Genomic DNA, 19,432 nt, shown 5'->3' with positions numbered 1-19,432 from the left:
TCTCTCCACAACGAAAACAAGCTCGAGAAGCTCTACGGCACTTGTCGGATGGATGGTTCTTCCCACAGTGATCACACTTGTCCTTTTTACCGAAACGGACAACACCAGCAGAGCCAGAGGAAGAAGAATTAGATCCAGACTTATTGAAAGATTGGGCACGGGGACCCAAAGAACTCGCAGGTCTTGACTGAGAGAAATACCTGTTCCGTCGAATGCTGTCCTCCGCCTGGTGACAACGGCTCACCAAACCCTCGTAGGACATGTCGTCACCAACCGCCACACGGTCATGGATCTCAAGGTTAAGGCCCTGAAGGAACAGATTATACTTCATCTCGGAGCTGTCGGCAATCTCGGGGCAATAGGATAACAGATTAAAAAACTTCCGCTGATACTCATCAATAGACATAGCTCCCTGTCGCAGACTCAGTAGCTCGCCCGCCTTCGACTGACGGAGTGCAGGAGGAAAATACAGCTTCTGAAAAGCTGTGCGGAACTAGGCCCAGGTGGCCACTCCTCTCGCGCAACAAAAGGTGCAGAAGTAAACCTCCACCACCTGCGCGCACGTCCATCCCGAAGATAACCCAGTGTCTCCATCTTCTGCTCCTCGGTGCAGTGGAAAGTCTGAAAAGTAGTCTCCATGCGGTCTAACCAGTTCTCCGCATCCTCCGGAGACTCACCTCCAACCAAGGGCTTAGGCCCCATCTGCAAGAATCAACGTACACTGAAACGGTCCTCATCTCGATGACGATGGCGGCGTTCCCAACGAGGCTCCCGGTCGGCATCACCCCAACGCCCACCAATACTTCCATGAGAACTCTGGTCGTCACGATCTGCCATCTACAAAATCAACCTCGCTGTTATCTTATGCCGAATCTAAATCCCAAGAATACTATGCATGCTCTGATACCATAAATGTAGTGACCCTTACCTGGATCACCTACTAAACAGAACTTAGGCATGCAATTAACTTAATTAAACGGATATCAGAATAAAACTGCGGAAACCATAAACAAAATACAATTCCAAAGCAAGGAATCTGTAAATATCCAAATATTATACAACCAGATCGAACAGCTGAATCAATCTAATAACAACAGAATAAAACCTAGGCGAAGCTCCATCTGGCCAACAACTGCCTAGCCCCTCTTGGATCCACCCGCCTCATCCAGTCGCAAACCTTCCCCATGGAAATAGGGTGTCCAGAAACACAGAGTACGAGACGTGAGCATAAAACGCTCAGTACGAGAGTATGAGTATTCATGCATGCAAAGTGAACTCCCTATAAACTCGAGGTCAAGGATCAGATAACAGAGACAGACCGGGCCCTGTTATGTAGCACGTTGTGCCGTCGCTTTAGGAGGTGGCTCCCATACCATAATACCAGTGGATATACCGGACCCAAATCGATGGAAGTTCAACCACTAACAGGATAGGGAAAAACCCTACTAACAGACATCTCGAAGGAGATAGCTCAGTATGCAAATGAATGCAGCATAAATCAATGACATATAAACCATGCAGTCACATAATACATGCATACTCAGTCAGGATATCTCGAACAGTACTTCCGTACCTCAAATCAGTGCAAGCTCTATCAACTCTAGGTCAACGCCTATAGTCTGCTCTACATTGCCAAATGATACTACTATCATTATAGCGCTCTAAAAGTCTTAACTAAGCTATTGCATACTTTTAAATATTTATAGGAAGCAAAAGTTATACATTCGTCCATCGTTAGCCCTTTGATGTCGATGCCTCCAGAACTTGGGCACAACTCCGCTACGACTATTGAACGCCTCGACGACTCCCGGGTCAAGCCTTGAAAGGCTAGAACAACTCGAATACGACTAGAGTAGAGAGGAAATCCGGAATTGGCAATTGAAAGTGAATTCTCGGCCTTCTATTTATAGACAATGATCGGTGTCTCCGATCCTCGATCGGAACGTCCGAACCTCGATCGAAACGTCTGATCCTGCCATTGGAGCTTCCGAAGATCCTGATCTGCCACATGTTAAAATATCACTTGTTGACTTCGGATAGGGGTGATCGGAGCTTCCGATCCTGATCGGAGCTTCCGATCCAACCACACGTCATGCCTGACGTAATACCATCGGGGCTTCCGATTCTGCATCGAAGCTTCCGATCCTATTCGGAGCTTCCGAACTCTTCCCAAGTAATAATGATTAATTTCTTAATTACTGATTTCGGGTACGGGCTACTACAAATAGCATGTTAGACCCTATGTTTTAAAAAAATTAGCATAAAAACCCCTATGAGAGGGTATAAATGTGGCCGAGTTTGTATAACATAGGGGTGAAATGTGCTACATTTTAAAAAACTGAGGGATGCATTAGCCTATTAATATTTCTTAGGGGGTTTTATGTCTTTTAGACTTTTCACAGGGGGTGTGAATGCAATTAGCCCCATAAATAACATGTCATCTAGAAATTATGTTCAAAAGCTCACTCCTTGCGTCAAAAGAACCAAATCCTCATGAATATTGCCCTTGAGTTATGTACCTACAAGAGAACACTAAAAAAGATCGAATAAATCTTATCGATAATAAATTCTATGTTTACAATAATTAATCGTACAAGAACAATGAAACTAAAGAAGCTAATTGAATGACAAATCAATTACTTGCATTGCAAAAAATAGAAAAGATGCAACTACACTTCAATGTAGCACATCACCGCCACATATAGACTAAAAACGATATGGCATAAAAGGTTGCCATAGATAACAATTGTTAACAAGGTGCAATACATAGAGAATGCAGGATGTATAATAGCGTGAATGCCTCATAGAAACACGACCAATTGGATAACCAAACATGAACTCAACTTGAGGATGTGTCTTACAAGCCACAAGGACTCGGAAGTCGAAACAATCACTACAAGAAAAAAGGCAAACAACAACCCTTTTTCGTGTTGTAGTTGTCCCAAAAAAAGCGTTGTCGTAGGAAGTGTTGTAAAAGACCGCGGTCAAAAAAAACGCGAAAAAAGCATTGTCGTTTTGGTCAAAGACAATGCAATAAAAAACGTTGTCGTTTCTGAAAAATACAACGCGTAAAGACAACGCATTAAAAGCGTTGTCATTTCTGGTAAAAACAACGCATAAAAAGCGTCGTCGTTTCATAAAAAGCATTGTCGTTTCTAGTAAAGACGACACATAAAAAAGCGTTATTTTTTTTAAATAAAAAACAAAAAAAATTTAAATCACAAATTTTCAATATTATAAATCACTCAAAATTCAAAAATTTCTAAAATTAAATTTAATATACAATCTTCCAATATTATATATCATTCAAATATAAAAATAATCAAATTCTAAATTAATGAACACTAGGAAAAAAATATGCATTAATCTTGAAAAACTTTGATTTCTCACTTCAGCACATGTTAGCATCCCGAGCTTTCATAAAAGCCGCAACAATCTCTTTTTCTTTAATTTGTATCATACTGTAAATTATTAAAAAAAAAAAAAACATAAAACAAATATGAATAGATTAAAATAAAAATTAAACTTAAAAACATATTTATCAGTAAAAGAACATGAACTACGAATGACGAAATTATCACTAAGCGATTGGAATTATCAAATGAACTACGAATGACGAAATTATCACTAAGCGATTGAAATTATCAAATGAAGTACGAATTACGAAATTATCACTAAGCGATTGGAATTATCAAGTTGTGATCCATTAATTAAGGAATGCGGAAATAGGTTCATTCCAGATACTAGATTTAACAATCATGACTTTCTTACTCATTTATTTAAACTCAAATTCAAAGTAGTTTCTGTTTATAGGCATGGACCAAATTTATGAATACATCCTTCTTCAAACGCATAATTCAGAGTATATATATTCACGAAAAAATTTTAAATCATCAAAATTCTAAAGCATAAAAATTAAAACTTCAGTGGGAAATCATAATTCAAGGGTGCATAGACATACTTTATACAAGGATAACATCAATGCAGTAAAACTAGAACCATTATACTTTGGTAGCTAATTAAGATGCTGAAAACATAATATCATGAATATCATTAAAAAGAATGCGCATAAATATATTGAGCCTTACCGAATATTTGGCAGAATTTAAACAAATCATGACAGCAAATCGATGCACAATCTGTACAAAAGAAAACCAAAACCAGAAAAATAAAAAAATTTCATTTGTTCAAACCTAATTGTTATAAATAATTACTTTATCATTATATAATTTTGTATTTGTGTTTATAAAACATAAACATATTTTTCTCTATCATATCCCATAATCGAATTTATTTATTTTATATAAATTTACTACTCGACTAATTTCGACCCCAACCAAACTTTATGATATGATTGTTTTCACAGTTAGAAAATCCTTCACGTGTCCTTGAAAATTCTCCAAAGAAAAATCACACAGTGGCTACTTACATTCCATGTCAAGGCATGAGAAGATAGAATTTGGGAATAAGTGAGTCGATGTAGCTCTTCCATACAAATTCCTCCAAATTTTGGCTGCTGTTCACGCATTAGTATTTCTACTTGTGCACTTCCAGCTGTCAGCATCTCTATAGCATGGGTTATCATCCTATTGGTAAAAAACACAAGATTGCATCATATGACGCAAATTCTGAAATTCTGGATGCCAATTCCATAACCATTATCATATTAATTACTCTCCAAATAGCATAATATAAATAAAATCCACTCGCACATCAAGAAAACAATTACTTGAGACATATAAAAGATGATCAACCACCATCAAGTCATATAAAGAAAGACGTGTTATCCTAAAAAGGATTTTCAAATAGAAAAAAAATAGTTGAACAATTAGAACCTAGAAAGGTATGGCTCTCACCAAGGACCAAATGATCTTGAGCGTTCACCAAGAATAACATGAATAATTAAACTAGTCATTCCCAGCTAGGCGAGAGGCCAACAATCAAAAAATGTTGCAGTCAATATCTTAGCTCATATATCTTACTTTAGTATTTTCTTCTAGAATTCCAATCATGAGTCCCATCAACTTGTGACGATTGGAAATTGGTTTCAATTGCATGCATTTCTGAGCAAGGCTATAGATGCTTTCTAAACCCTGCAAACAGAGCAAATATTCTGAACGCACAAACAAACTGAAGGATAATCCTGTGCTATTATACTTATCAAGAAAGATAAACTTAATCTACAAAAGAATCAAAATTGTCACTCATACCACTGTAAATGGTCTGATGTAGAGAAAGCGAGATATGTAAAGTTCTATCCAGTGAAATGTCACATTGGAGAGAATGCTAGCATTTTCCAACTTGATTTGAAGCATATTTTTAAGTCCATCTCTAGTTTGTTGGTGATCACATTCAAGCCAGAATGCACTGCAATCCAATTTAGTAATTTGAGCTCGCCATTTTTCCCATGCCTAACAGATTAACTTTATCAAGAAAAGTAGAGCTTATGATTTTCTAATAGATGCAAGATGTACCAGGACTCCATTTTACCTTCATGAACTCTGATTTGGTATTGTAGAACTCACCCAATTTTTTGACTGATACATCAGACCGCAAGCGTGGCATCTGAGATATAAGAACAACAACGGCTTCTACAAGTTCATTTTCTATCTGTTTGAGATAGATGCAAGAGATTCAGATAATTATTTCCAGCAATGGTTAAAGTCAAATAACTAATAAACAAACATCAAGAGACAAATTAAATAGATTTTCCTTCATCATTATAGGTGTAATTATTTAATTTCGATATGAAAATGGTAAATTATGCTTCTTAAATCATTCAAAATAATGAAATATTGTACATGGAATCAGACCGAGAAAGGAGAAACATCAATAAGGTAATCCATTTGACCCATTGACACCAATACTGACCTCACGTCTACCTAGATGATCGAACAAATAAGATCCATGCATGCACAATAATTTAACTTGCACGAAGTGAATTCAATATAGAATGCAACATACTTAAAAATACAAACAGATAAATTCACGGAAATGAGCATACAACAACATCAAGCCAACCAACTGCTGAAGCTGAGGACATTGCTTCCCAATACTCAGGATCATTCTCAACAGCCTGGGAGAAAATACACATACAAAATAACCTGTTATATAATTTATTAAAAATCGGTAAACTAACAAACTGCTAAAATAAATGAGTCGACATATCAAATTAGAAAATAAGGTAAAAATGGTCACATCAAAAATATAATGAAAAGAAAATGTATCTCTGGTGTTAAACATAAATTTTACAAACTCAAGCATCACCAAATAAATTAATGTCGATCTGCAATTTTATGTAAATTAATGTTAATAAACTGCTTAATGAGAAATAACAGTCACTCTGAAATATTGTGCGAAAATAGAAATTTCCAGTGTTGGATTGTCGATTATATATATCCTGCATCAAACTATGACAACCAATGAAGTAATCCCCACACATATGCCAAATAAGAACTGTTGCCCCAAAAGTATGGACTCTAACTACAAATAAACGATGAAAATGCAATATAAAGACTTGTGTAGTTACAAGCTCTTTTTGGAAAGCTACAAGTTTTGAATGAACTATTGGATGTATTCCAGAGAACAGACAATCATAGTCCTGTTAAAAAAAACAATCATTATGTACAAATAAAAGCAAGCTAAGACACAGAGGACACATGTAGATAATTGAAAAATTCATATAATAAATTGCATTTGGCACTTTGCATTTTTAACTAGAAAAATACATAAATGCATTTGAGAATGAAAGGAAATAAGATTCGATTACCCTTCTCTGTAAAACAAACGCATTTAAGAAATGATTTTAAGCCACTAAAATCAGGGAAGCAGATACGCATATATTATTCAATTTATTCCTCATATATATCACAACATCACAACACAATATATATAGAATAGAATTACCACAAAATAATTTCAATCACTACAAGAAAAAAGAATGATCAGATAATAACATATTTCCAAAATGTATTTGGGAGAGAAGGAAACAAGAATGATCAGATGCGTGTGAATAAAGTATCAGAATATTGTGGAACAGTTATCTTACCATGGAACAATTAATTTTTAATTAACTAATTTTCTGAAACCAAAACATAAGTGGAAAAGTTCTGAAGATTGAAATATCAAAAAAATTTAGTATAAGAATCGATAGCGAGAATGAAAATTGATTGTGTAACCAATCAAATAGTTTGTTGGCCTACATATAAAAGGCTCAGTTGGTATCCCAGCCTCGAATTGAACATGTATTTCTGTCATTAATTCTTGAATTTAGAGCTATCCCAGCCTTCAGTATAAAGGGCACACCTGCATTATTCAAGAATGTAAAAGGTAAAAGTGGGTTCACTTGGAACAGTTGGATCATATTTGCGGCCAACATATTGTCCAAGCACAACCTCTTCATCATTGATTTGAACCCACTTATTGGAGAGCCTGAGCTCCAAATCAATCAGATATAAGAATACTTCCTGTAGCCTAGAACAGGAAGCACAAAAGAACATTAAACTGAACAGACCTGTAAAGTATAATCTTCATTTTACATATGAGGTGTTAGGTATTAAATGTAAAGTTCACGGCAAGAAGAAACTAATGGAAAACACAAGCATATATAGTTAAAATACATGAGGAATTTTAACCAGCCAAAATATAAACAACTTTGTTTTTGTTAAATCATGACTCTCAATTTGAAATACCTAGTTCAATGTTCTACCAAAAAATATATTAGGGATTTGAGTGAGGAATTTGGAATCCACTCCTTTCAAATCATTCAGTCCAAATACGACCTTAGCGAAGTAGAAGGAAAAATCTTACAACCTTCAAGGGCGCAAATGCATCATGTTAGTTGCGGCCAATTGACTACATATGATAAGATATGCTAAGAACGTAATCCATTTCATTATTCAAGAATCAAGACTTCACTCCTACAATGTAAAATGTAAAAGTGGGTTCACTTGGCAATCAAAGGTAATAGGAGAAGGAATATCCTCCTTAAACTCGTCCCCACTACCACTACTGCTAGTAGCACTACATGTGTTTGTTAGTATCCAATCCATCATCTCCGATCCTTCATGCACGTACAGCTACCTAGCGACATCTCTTCATTCTCTTTATAGTTTATATAAATATATCGTCTATACTTCTTCACTCATTCATTCATTGTCTCTTTTTCTCTCTGTCTCTCATTATATATAATACGTATTAATCATCAATGGGCGAGCAGATCCCGAGCACCTACGATTTCTTGAACCTAAATAGAACAATCCATCGAACCTAAAACATGTCAGTTCCTGAAAGTCAAAACTAAGCTTACCTGGACCCGACACACAATCCATCGAACCTAAAGAAAGTGCGAAAATAGAACAATATAATAACATAGGTGAATTACATTTCTCCACTCTGAAAATTTTTTACCTCAGAACACCCCTTTGTCATCTTAAACAAGTGCGCGGCCTGTGGGCTGCCAATCAAGCGACCGACCTTACTGACACTGCTTCTTTATCCTTTGGTATCAGACCCTTAATTCTTGTTTCTATTCTTGATATTGAAGGCACAAGCGGCCGACCTTGCCACTGCCTTGTCGCCGGAGTCGCCAAGTACCCGAGCAAGGTAAATCCCAAAATTCTACGAATAAGCTCGTCGCCGGAGTCGCCAAGTACCCCAGCAGCAAAAATCGACGATGATGGAAAAACAGAAAGTTGGAATCGAAAGAGAGCAAAAGGGAAAGGGAGAAATCGCGACCAAGGGTTTGTGGATTTTGGGATTTTTTCTTCAGACGTGAAGGGGTTAAAATAACAAAAAAAAATAATAGAATTATTTTAAGTTTTATTTTAAATTAATAAAAAAAATATTTATCTACAAGGCTTATTAAAAATAATTATTAAAAAGTGTTGTTGTACATTAAAAAAACGCTCATAGACAACGCTTTTAAAAAGTGTTGTCTTTGTCTTAAAAAAACGTTTATAGACAATGCTTTTTAAAAAAAACGTTGTCTTTTTATGAATATAAAATATATAAAGACAACGCTTTTCAGTAAAAGCGTTGTAATATAAAAAAAGAAAACGCTTTTTACAAAAAGCGTTGTCTTTTAGGTGTTGTGATTGAGCATTTTTGTTGTAGTGAATGCTTAATTAATCATACAAATTAGTACGGCCCACAATACTGATCGAACTGAAAATACTGCATTAAAATGTGTAAACACGACGAACTCTGAGTGAAAACAGGAGAAAATTATTAGGGAAGATGGTGATTTGAGAAATTATATGTGTTCAGTCAGAAATATTCAAAACGTTGATTATAAAACTTTTTGAGGATCGAAGATATTGGGATAAACAAAATTTCATTGAATCTGGGTCTATATATATGATATATCAAAAATATTCAATAACTGATTTTCACGATACTCTGTCTAATTGAAGAAGTCAATCAAGAAAATTGAAATTAATCAATTATATATCACTTTCACGAAAATAACACCTCACCAAACAACTTTCAAGCGTATAATAACTACATGTTTTCATCAATTGGTCCTCTTTTCTATGAATTAATTAGGCAATTGCAATTGGGTTCAAAAGTTACAAAAATTACACCATTTGGCAGCATTATCAGCAGATGATTACGATTTACAGGTCCATTTGCAAGCAAATCAGATGGTTGTCACCAAATGAATTTCCAAATCACCTGTTTATTATAACGGATTGGTAAAACCTAAAGTTTTAGACTTCGTAGCTCCAGGGGCATGCGAATAGATATTTTAGCTCATGGATGAAAGACCAGAAAAAGGTAATTTACTATGTGATTCTTCTTGATACTTTTGAGTTCGTTTTAGCAATCTTTTCGTACTAAAATTATCACCGTTATAAAAGATGCATTGAGAACATTTGGGAGGCTTCTAATAGGTTATGAAGTCGATGAAGGAGAGCCAAATACCTAGTCATGAATGTAGTCTAGTACGCATTCTGCCCATTCGGATCGCACTTCATCAATTTCTTCTTTAGAGTAAATTGTTTTGTTGAACTGTTAACAAACCCAAATTATATTAGGTAGTAAAAATCATTAATGAAGAAGCAATTGAAATAAAGAAAATTATTTGAGAAAATTCAGAATATGTTAAATATTAACATTGACAAAAGTGAATCCTTCTCGCTGGTAGCATTTCCTTCAACAATTTCTCTCATAAATTTCATCACATAAAACCCACATTGTTTTGCATCAGGTTGTCGAGGACCCTATGTTTAACAAAAAATTGTCAATGATGCAGTAGTATCTTGGGCCATTGATATCGTACTAAACTGTTCTAATGAAAACATGATAAAGCTACTTTAGAGATAGCAGACAAGGTCATGCATTTTAAAACTTAACGGAGAAAAACACGGATTCATCACATTACAAGTGAAAGATAAAGTAGAGATGTAAAATCACCAGAAAATAAACATAAAAGCTTTTCATAAATATAAATAATGATATGCTCACCCCAAAAAATCAGCGGGCATTAGCTATTTCACATAAAAAAAATTATTTTACGGGTAAGAAAAACCCTATCAGGGGAAGTAGTGACTTGAAAAAATTGAAAATTTACAATAAAAATAAAAAATAAACCCAAATGCAAACTAAAAAAGAAAACAGATAATTTTATCTCAGTAGAACAGAGATGGACATAGTTTTACCCAAACTAAAGCACTTCAAACTAGATGTTTATCCATAAAAAACAAGTTTTGGTGTAGCAGAATATACCATGACCCCGTACGGAAAATTCTGGGCTTGGTTCAAAATCATTCTAAGATTTGATTTCAAACTCTACTCGGTCATAAAAGACATAAACCAACAAAATATCACTATTATATATATTATATACCTTTATCACTTCCCATGTAGGCTTCTTTTTCCCTTTCCTTTCCTTGGTCGAATTGAACAATTTCAAACTTCTTTGTACAACAAGAATCGACATATGAGTAATAAATTAAATGCTTAATTAAAAAAAGAATATTTACTCACATATCCATCACATATTTCCAGTCCTCATGACGGTTGCGATGATTAAGTGAATCCAACAAATAAATCACCTCCACATAAGGGTCGATGACAGTCAGAATCCAATGACAACTACAAACAAAACAAATATTCAATGCATAAATTTCGCAACATTTTTTAAAAAATCTAATATTAATGATATTGTTGTACTTATTTACCCAACATTGTGTGGTGCCAAAACTAGTTGATTTCTTGTTGTACCACTCAGCCGTTCAGCCAAAGCACTTGCCCAGCCATTCAAGTATGCAGTTTTTTCATTTTTGTCAAGTTTAAATACATATGGCATTACTGGGAGGGTTTGTGGATTCACAAATCTGAATTTATCGACTTTGTTTTCCTTTTTCATCTTTTTGAAGAGAAACCTTCCATTCAAGCAAAAATAACGTTACTGTGTTAAACAAATCAAAGGAAAAAGTTTGAATTAATCTAAAACTTACCACATGTAAACAAGCACACAATTGGCAGATATTGGCTCCAGCTCATAAAAAGGTGTGATGTCTTCAATGTTTTCCATGTAATCCCTAGTAGGAGTGGCAAGTACAACATGTCATCTAGGATCTTGAGGATCTTCAATGTTGAATACCTACTTTGCTTGTCTACCCAAAATAAAAGAGTCAGATTTTAATCCAATTCTGTTGAGGTTTACCAACGTGAAACCAAGTTCATCAACTTTAATATCGTTATTATTATCAACCCAATTACATTTAAACATTGGAACTGGAAAATTGTGATAATCGAGTTCCCAAATTTCTTGAATAACTCCATAAAAAGTCATGTCCGACACAATCGGATTTTTGTCCTTTGCACTAGCAACATGCATTGTTTTTGCAACTAAGCTTACTCCAGAGTTTTGAACAGCTCGTGTATCATCGCGCTCTTTTATATGATAAGTAACTCCATCAATCAAATAACTAGAGTACTTTAACACTTGACTACTAGGTCCACGCGCTATCCACTTCAATCTTTCTGATATTTGACAAGTTGAATTTCCAACTGCTCGCACACGATCACGTAACCAGACAATAAATGTCCGGTTATGATCATCTTGTAACCATTTTTTGGACTTATCTTTATTAGAAAAGCTTGAGTTCAAAAACTCCATGTGCTCCCTAATGAAATGATCATGAATAAGTTAACTATTAGACTATTATTACTTAACTAGTAGAACATAAGAACAATGCAATAAAATATCAATAAGTAAGAGAAATTACTCGATATAAGGGTCAACGTTAACATCATTCTCCAAAACATAAAGATGTGCTTGATGCAACTCATCATGACAAGTTGAGTGTACTACTAAGCTAGAAAGAGGCCTAGTAAGTTGTACTTATCGATCCCTTGATGGGATCCCAATTGTTTGCACACTAGACATGTAATCTGAGCAAAATTCCATAGCCTCTTCAGCAATATAACATTTGGCTATACACACTTCAGGACGATTGTGATTTCGAACATACCCTTTCAAGATCTTCATGAATCTTTCAAATGGATACATTTGCTTATACCAAATCGGTCCACACAATTTGACCTCTCGCACAAGATGAACCATTAAATGAATCATTATATCAAAAAAAGATGGGGTAAAATATTTTTCAAGCAAACACAACAGTGTCACAATCTCTCTTTGCAGATCATTCAACTTCGAGAAATCTATCACTTTATTACATAACACGTTGAAGAAGCCACACAACCGAGTGATGGTGTCTCTAACATGTTTAGGCAAGACGCCACGGATGGCGACTGGAAGCAATTGTTGCATCAAAGTGTGATAGTCGTGTGACTTAAGGCCAACAAGTTTCAAGTCTTTCATCGACACCAGATTTTTAACATTGGATGAATAACCTGTAGGGACCTTTATTCCATACAAACAATTACAAACTTTTTTTTTCTCATCCCTACTTAGTGTATAACAGGCCGCTGACAAAGAAGTTTTCTTCTCCCCCATCTTTGGTGACAAATCAATCCTCAAATTCATCTCCACAAGGTCTAGTCTTGCATCTACTCCATCTTTTGATTTTCCAGGAATGTCAAGCAAAGTACCAATCAAAATTTCACACACATTTTTTTCGATGTGCATCACATCAAGAACATGCCTAACATGGAGATGTTTCCAGTACTCAAGTTCAAAGAATATAGATTTCTTTTTTCAGCATGATACAACTTCACCTTGTTTCTGAAGCTTCCCACTCGCTTTTCCAGAACAATAATTAATTCTTTCAACTCGCTCCAAAATCTCATGCCCAGTTAATGGTTTCGGTGCGGGGTTAAGCTCAAGTTTCCCATTAAATTCTTTGTTTTGCCTTTGATAAGGATGATTTGTAGGAAGAAATCTTATATGCCCTGTTTAACTAATTTTTCTACTATGCTTTAACCTTGTCGAATATGTTTCTTCACCACAAATAGGACATGCACAATATCCTTTAACAACACAACCTGACAGGTTCCCGTATGCAGGAAAATCATTGATTGTCCATAGCAAGACATCCCTAAGAAAGAAATTTTCTTCTCGACGTGCATCATATGCATCAACACTTGTATCCCATAATTTGTTAAAGTCATCGATCAAAGGTGCTAAGTAAACGTCAATATCATTTCCCGATTGTTTAAGACCAAAAATCAACAATGTCAGCATCATAAATTTTCTCTTCATATACAACCATGGAGGAAGGTTGTAAGTGATCATCACAATTGGCCAACAACTATATGCAGAACTCATCAAACTATGAGGATTGATCCCGTCTGCTGATAAGGCCAATCTAAGATTTCTGGTTCAGCAGCAAAATCTGGCCACTTGTGATCCACTACTCTCCAAGAGGGAGCACCAGTCGGATGACGCAAGTATCCGTCAAGTACTATTTTATCAGCATGCCAAGTTAACTCCTTACATATCTCCTTATTTCTAAATAATCTTTGAAATCTTGGAATAGGTGGGAAGTACCAAAGGACCTTTGCAGGAACTCCATTTAACGTAGCTTTTTTACCCAACTTCCACCTTGACGTTCCACAAACAGGACAATTAGTCAAATTCTCGTACTCCTTTCCATATAAGATGCAATCATTAGGGCAAGCATGAATTTTCACATAATTCATCCCTAATACACATAAGCTTTTCTTTGCATCATACAATGATGAAGGAAATTCATTCTCATCAGGAAGCATTTCTCCAAGCAAACTTAGTAAGTCTGTGAAACTTTTATCACTCCAACTATATTTTGCCTTCAAGTTATACAATTTCACAAGTGCAGATAATTTGGTAAATTTGGTACACCCAAGATATAAAGGTTTATCAGCATCTTCAAGTACCTTATGAAATTGGTTTGGATTCTCTGCATAACTATCAAATGCATCATGTACTTATCAATAGGTTCCTCGGCAAAAGATTTTTGTTCATCTTTCATTGAGTTATTGATTGTAAGACCCTGAAATTAATTATTTCTTGATAAGCATAATTGATTATTATTTATTTTGGAATTGTTAGAAGATTAATTGAGCCGAGATTGAATCGATTTAAATTGGAAATTCAGGGACCGAGTTGTAATTGAAGGGTTGGACCAAGTCAAAAGATTTGACTTATTACATCATATCATCACCATCACTCATCACTCCTCTTTCCTCCCTTCCTACACACGCTAGAACCGAGAAAGCCATGGCCATTCTCCAAGCTTTTACCTTCCTTCGATTCGTACGATCCGACCGTCAGATTTTTGATTTGAGTTGAGATTCACGATCACCGCAACGAGGGCGTCGTTTTGCCGTAAGTTTTGCTACGATTTATGAACTTTGAGTTTTGTTGGGTCGTTAGAATTTGATACTTTTCGGGTATGTTGTTCTTGAGCTAGCATAGACCGTGTATTCGAAGTCGGTTCGGAAAAAAAACGAAGTTTGGATTTTATATGATTTTTGGGACTTAATTTTCGAAAACGGGTTTTGTGATTATGGTGGATTTGGTTGTTTTGTTGGATTAGAAGATGGGTTTGAATTGTCTTGATGATGATAATTTGTTTGAGATTTTTGGTTTGAACGTTTATAGCCGTTATGCCGTCGAAATCGATTTTTGGATTATCGGTTTTCTTATTCGGTATGATATTCGGGTTTGTTTGAGTTAGTAGATTGATATCAAATCCGTATGTTATACATTTTCAGATTTGGGTTGAAGATTCGGGTTTGGAACAAACTTGGGAGTTTGAACCGATTTGAGAGTTGAAGACGGTATATTATTGAACTTCTTGTAATGGTTCGACTTGATTTGATTCGATAATTGATTGAGTTCATTGTTATTTTTAGATTTGAATCACCGACGAACTTGAAAAGGTAAAAGACGATATTTAATTGAATGGGGTCGAATACTTCAGTTCGATTGATTCTCGATTCCCGAAAATCACATACTACATGTTAATTTGTCGGTGTGAACTTGATTGCTTTATTTTGTTTACACTTGCATTCATATTGAGCCAAATGTTCGATTCGTTTTGAAATTAGACGATTTAGGGAGCTATATTGAAGTGGCCTTGGATTTTGAGTTTTTTCAAGTGCTAGAATACTTCTTATAGTTGCTCTGAAGTCTAGGGGTTTGCGTTGTGCGACATCCAACCCGAATGGGAGTGTAGGTGGGTTGTTTGTAATGACTTGACCCCGGGATCCCACCCGAGTACCAATTGATATTTCGATTATCTGACTTGATAATCCCGAGTTTTGAAGTCATGCATACATCCACACTCATTTTGAGTTATTGATGATTGTTACATTTCGATATGAGATGTTTAATTGTTGTTGTATGCCTGTCTCTTTTACATGGAAATTATATTTCTAATCGGGTTATCCGGCTGCTGTTTTTGTTTGTATGTGTACTTGATAACAGGAGGATCAGGAGCCGGACCGAGTCGTCTGGGTTAGCTTCGGGTGAGAATGATAGGAGTGAGACACCGTGTCGTAGGGTTGTGTCTGTTGAACTTGTATATTATTTTGATTAGTCGTTCGAACCCTATCGTCGAACTTGATATGTTGTATTTTTTGGGCAGAACCTAAAATATTGTATGTTTAAATGTTGATTTGTATGTGTGTATGGGTTTTAATTGATTGGAGTTCCCTTTGAGTGATTTTTCCAGGATCCTGCAATTTTTTGCCTGATTGGCCTATGCGCGAGCGAACTTGACCTTGCGCGCGCCCGAGAAGCCTTGAGGGCTCGGGTTATCTTGCCCGCGTGCACGCGAGCACATCACGTCGCGCAGGCGCGAGCCTCCCGCGAGGCCTCTGGCCGCGTTGCCTGCACGCGCGCGAGAAAATGGCTCGCGCGGGCGCGAGGCTTTTTAAAAAAAATTTGGCATGCTTTTTCTTTTGCTTTGAATTTTTAAACCCGAGTATAGAAGATTAGAAACGGGGTCTCACATTAAGTGGTATCAAAGCGATAAGATTCTTGGAATTGAACCAGAGTGAGCGGAGTAGATCGAGTCCGCATGAATTGAATTCTCGCATGTGATTGATTTATTTAAAATGATTATTTTAAATATGTGCGAGCATACTTTATTGATTCTTGAATTAATTGAATTACATGAATTGTGATTTAATTTATAAAGCATGAATTACGTGATATATAATTGTATTTGTGCATCATCTGTTTTCGAATACCCTTGAGATTCATGAGTACTCAGAGAAGAGTTTTGGACACCGAAGTTATGAGATTGAGATTGTGATTGAGATATTGTGTCCTAACACTTTGATATCAGATGGCACCTCGACGATCTATGCGAAGAAATCAACTACACTTGATTCCTCCTTCTAATGAGAATCCGCAGCCAGTAGTAACTCCTTCGAATGATCAGGGTAGTACTGGAGTAGATCAGATTGATGCTACCGCGACCCCTATGGAAACTCTATTGAAGATATTTCGATCGTTCCGACCGCCTACCTTGACGGGTACCGAGAACTCCGTCGATTGTGAAAGTTGGCTAGAGGACATTAATCAACTCTTTGATTCCGTTGACTATACCGATGACCGAAAAATCACGTTAGTCATTCACCAGCTACAGGGTTTTGCTAAGAATTGGTGGACTGCAACCAAGAGAGAAAATGAGAATCGAGGCACCGCTGTCACTTGGAGTTTGTTCAAGACTGAGTTCTATAAGCGATTCTTCCCTGTGCCATACCAAAAGGAAAAGGGTGCCGAATTTGCGAATTAGAAGCAAGGGAACTTGAGCATCGAGGATTATGTGAGCAAATTTTACAATCTCTTGAGGTTCGCAACTCACATCGCAGATAACAAAGAAGCCAAGGCCGATCAATTCATCAATGGCTTGAATCCTGAGATTTTAACCTTAGTCAATACCGGGAGACCCAATAACTTTGCAGATGCTATGGACCAGGCAAAGGGAGCCGAAGCTGGACTATTGATGAAGCGAGAAAATAAGTTAGATCCTCAGCAGCAGCAGAGATCTTTTCAGAATCAGCCTGTTCAGTTTCAGACTCAGCAGTCATAGTATCAGTACCAACCTTCTCAATAGTCGAATCAGTCTCAGAGGGTTGAGGGAGGTAACAGTGGCAGAAATAGGCGAGATCAGTATCGACCGAAAGGGAAGCAATTTAAGAAGCCTGGGAGCAGTTCATCGAGTTCCAGTGGCTCTAGACAGTTAAGTTCTGGGCAGAATTCAGGGTTTTCAGGAGCATCGTGCAGTAAGTTTGGAGGCCGTCACCCAAGTGATTAGTGTCGAGGCATGTTTGGTAGTTTTAATATCTTCCAGCAGCCGGGTCACTTTGCTAAAGTTTGTCCTCAGTGGGGATCTGATAGAGCTCAGAGCGGTAGTTCTTCTCGACCGCCAGCTCAGCCCGAGAGATCAGCTTTTGCAGTCCATTCTTTTCAGCCCCAGCAGCAGTCTCGTCAGGGAGGTAATCAGAATCAGAACCAACCTCCTCGACAGCTGACCGGCTAAATTGGTGTGATATAAATCTACTGGCAAGCGTACCAGGTCAAGTAATAGTAAAGTGGACAGAGAGTCCAAGTATCGATCCCACAGGGACTGCCGTCAATTCTCAAGAATTAATTATTTAGCTTAATCTAGACAAAATCATAAAAATCAATTTGATTTAAATAAAATAAGAATTTAAAATAAAAACTTCTGAAGAAATAAGAATTAAAATAATTGAAGATAAAAATAATTAAACGAGACAACCAAGACATACGTAGGTACCGAACAAATCATGTAACATGTAGTTGATTCAGGACTCAGATTTAATCTTAGATCACGAGAATTCTCCTATCTTGTTCAAAGGTCTATTTCTAAAACAATCAAACCTATTCAAATATTGACGGATTAATCTTTCGTAATTCTAATCAAATTTGAATGAATTAAATATTTGTGAAAATTCAGTTTACACCCAAACCGCACACTGAAACCGAATTCTATTTCTAGTCGGTTTTACCATGTGTTAATTATCAGAGTTATCGAAATCAATACCTCCTCTGTAGACTTGGAATCGATTAACATGCATGCAAACAGTTGATCAGACTATTCACAAGACAAATATAGATCTGACAATCAATAAAATAAAATCAACTCTGAAAAATCTCAAACAAACATCCAAGTTTTCTACATGAATTTGTTCGGCCCAATCACGCCGTCTTGGTTGAAAATAAACTACTCAATAATTGAAAACAATAATTAAACAAAAATTAAGAAAAAAGAACAAAAGAAAGAAAAGAAATCTTCTCTCCCAAGCCTACAGCAGCCGCCTTCTCCCTTGTGCAATCTCTCAGCCTTTTGGAACTTCGGAACCTTCAAAAATATGTTGTATCTTCTATTTATAGTGTCCGGAACCCATACCAATTAATTTCCTTTCAAAACAAATATTTTTCGGAACACATATGACCCCGGAACACGCGCGCGCGCGCAGAATAGGTCTGGCACGCGCGCAACACATAAAAACAGAGGTCTGGAACTCAGACTCGCTCGCGCGCGAGCTTGATTCTCGCGCGCGCGCTGTACAAAACTTCTGTTGCAAGAGACGATTTTCAAAAATTCATATCTCAAGATCTAGTCGTCGGATCAAGCTGAAATTTGGACAGCAGCTTCTAAACATCTTGAAATTAATCTGAACGGTGGAGATCGGATTTAAATTTATGTAAAATTAAATTTGATTTTTCGAACAAAGCTGCTCTGCAATTCACACTTCAAAAATACATTTTCCTACAAAATCAACCCGAGGAGTGAAATACACACACATGCACTAAAACACATGAAAACACTTAAAAATAATATAAATGCACACAAAATAGACATAAAACTATCACGAAATAATGCATACAAAATGTACTTATCAACACCCCCATACTTAAATCTTTCTCGCTCTCGAGTAAGACATGCAAAAACAATATGCACACAAAAACATAAGTAAGGACGATTCATGAGAGTGCACA

General features: G+C 36.3%; 1 protein-coding gene across 10 annotated transcripts; it reads right to left on the bottom strand.

Moving 5' to 3' along the window:
• Positions 1-845: 845 nt before the first annotated feature.
• LOC140875585 (nuclear pore complex protein NUP85-like) lies at positions 846-8,745 on the bottom strand. Of its 10 annotated transcripts, XM_073279303.1 has the most exons (10): positions 8,410-8,745; positions 7,395-7,473; positions 7,203-7,305; positions 6,005-6,076; positions 5,491-5,610; positions 5,211-5,411; positions 4,983-5,093; positions 4,430-4,586; positions 4,089-4,139; positions 3,252-3,461 (listed from the first exon to the last, which is right to left on the bottom strand). In XM_073279303.1, the coding sequence occupies exons 3-8, from the start codon at positions 7,242-7,244 to the stop codon at positions 4,521-4,523; spliced, it is 612 nt and encodes a 203-aa protein (XP_073135404.1). In that variant the 5' UTR covers positions 7,245-7,305; positions 7,395-7,473; positions 8,410-8,745; the 3' UTR covers positions 3,252-3,461; positions 4,089-4,139; positions 4,430-4,520. The 10 variants fall into 10 exon arrangements, 7 of the variants coding, with proteins under 7 accessions (XP_073135405.1, XP_073135406.1, XP_073135404.1 ...); XM_073279302.1 differs by having other exon boundaries at positions 7,203-7,513; XM_073279306.1 differs by lacking the exon at positions 7,395-7,473.
• Between the last annotated feature and the right edge of the window lie 10,687 nt (positions 8,746-19,432).

The sequence above is a fragment of the Henckelia pumila genome, chromosome 1 (genome assembly GCF_033568475.1).
Source record: "Henckelia pumila isolate YLH828 chromosome 1, ASM3356847v2, whole genome shotgun sequence".
Taxonomy (NCBI): domain Eukaryota; kingdom Viridiplantae; phylum Streptophyta; class Magnoliopsida; order Lamiales; family Gesneriaceae; genus Henckelia; species Henckelia pumila.
Note: the sequence above shows the minus strand (reverse complement) of the source record. Positions and strands in the feature narration are given on the sequence as shown.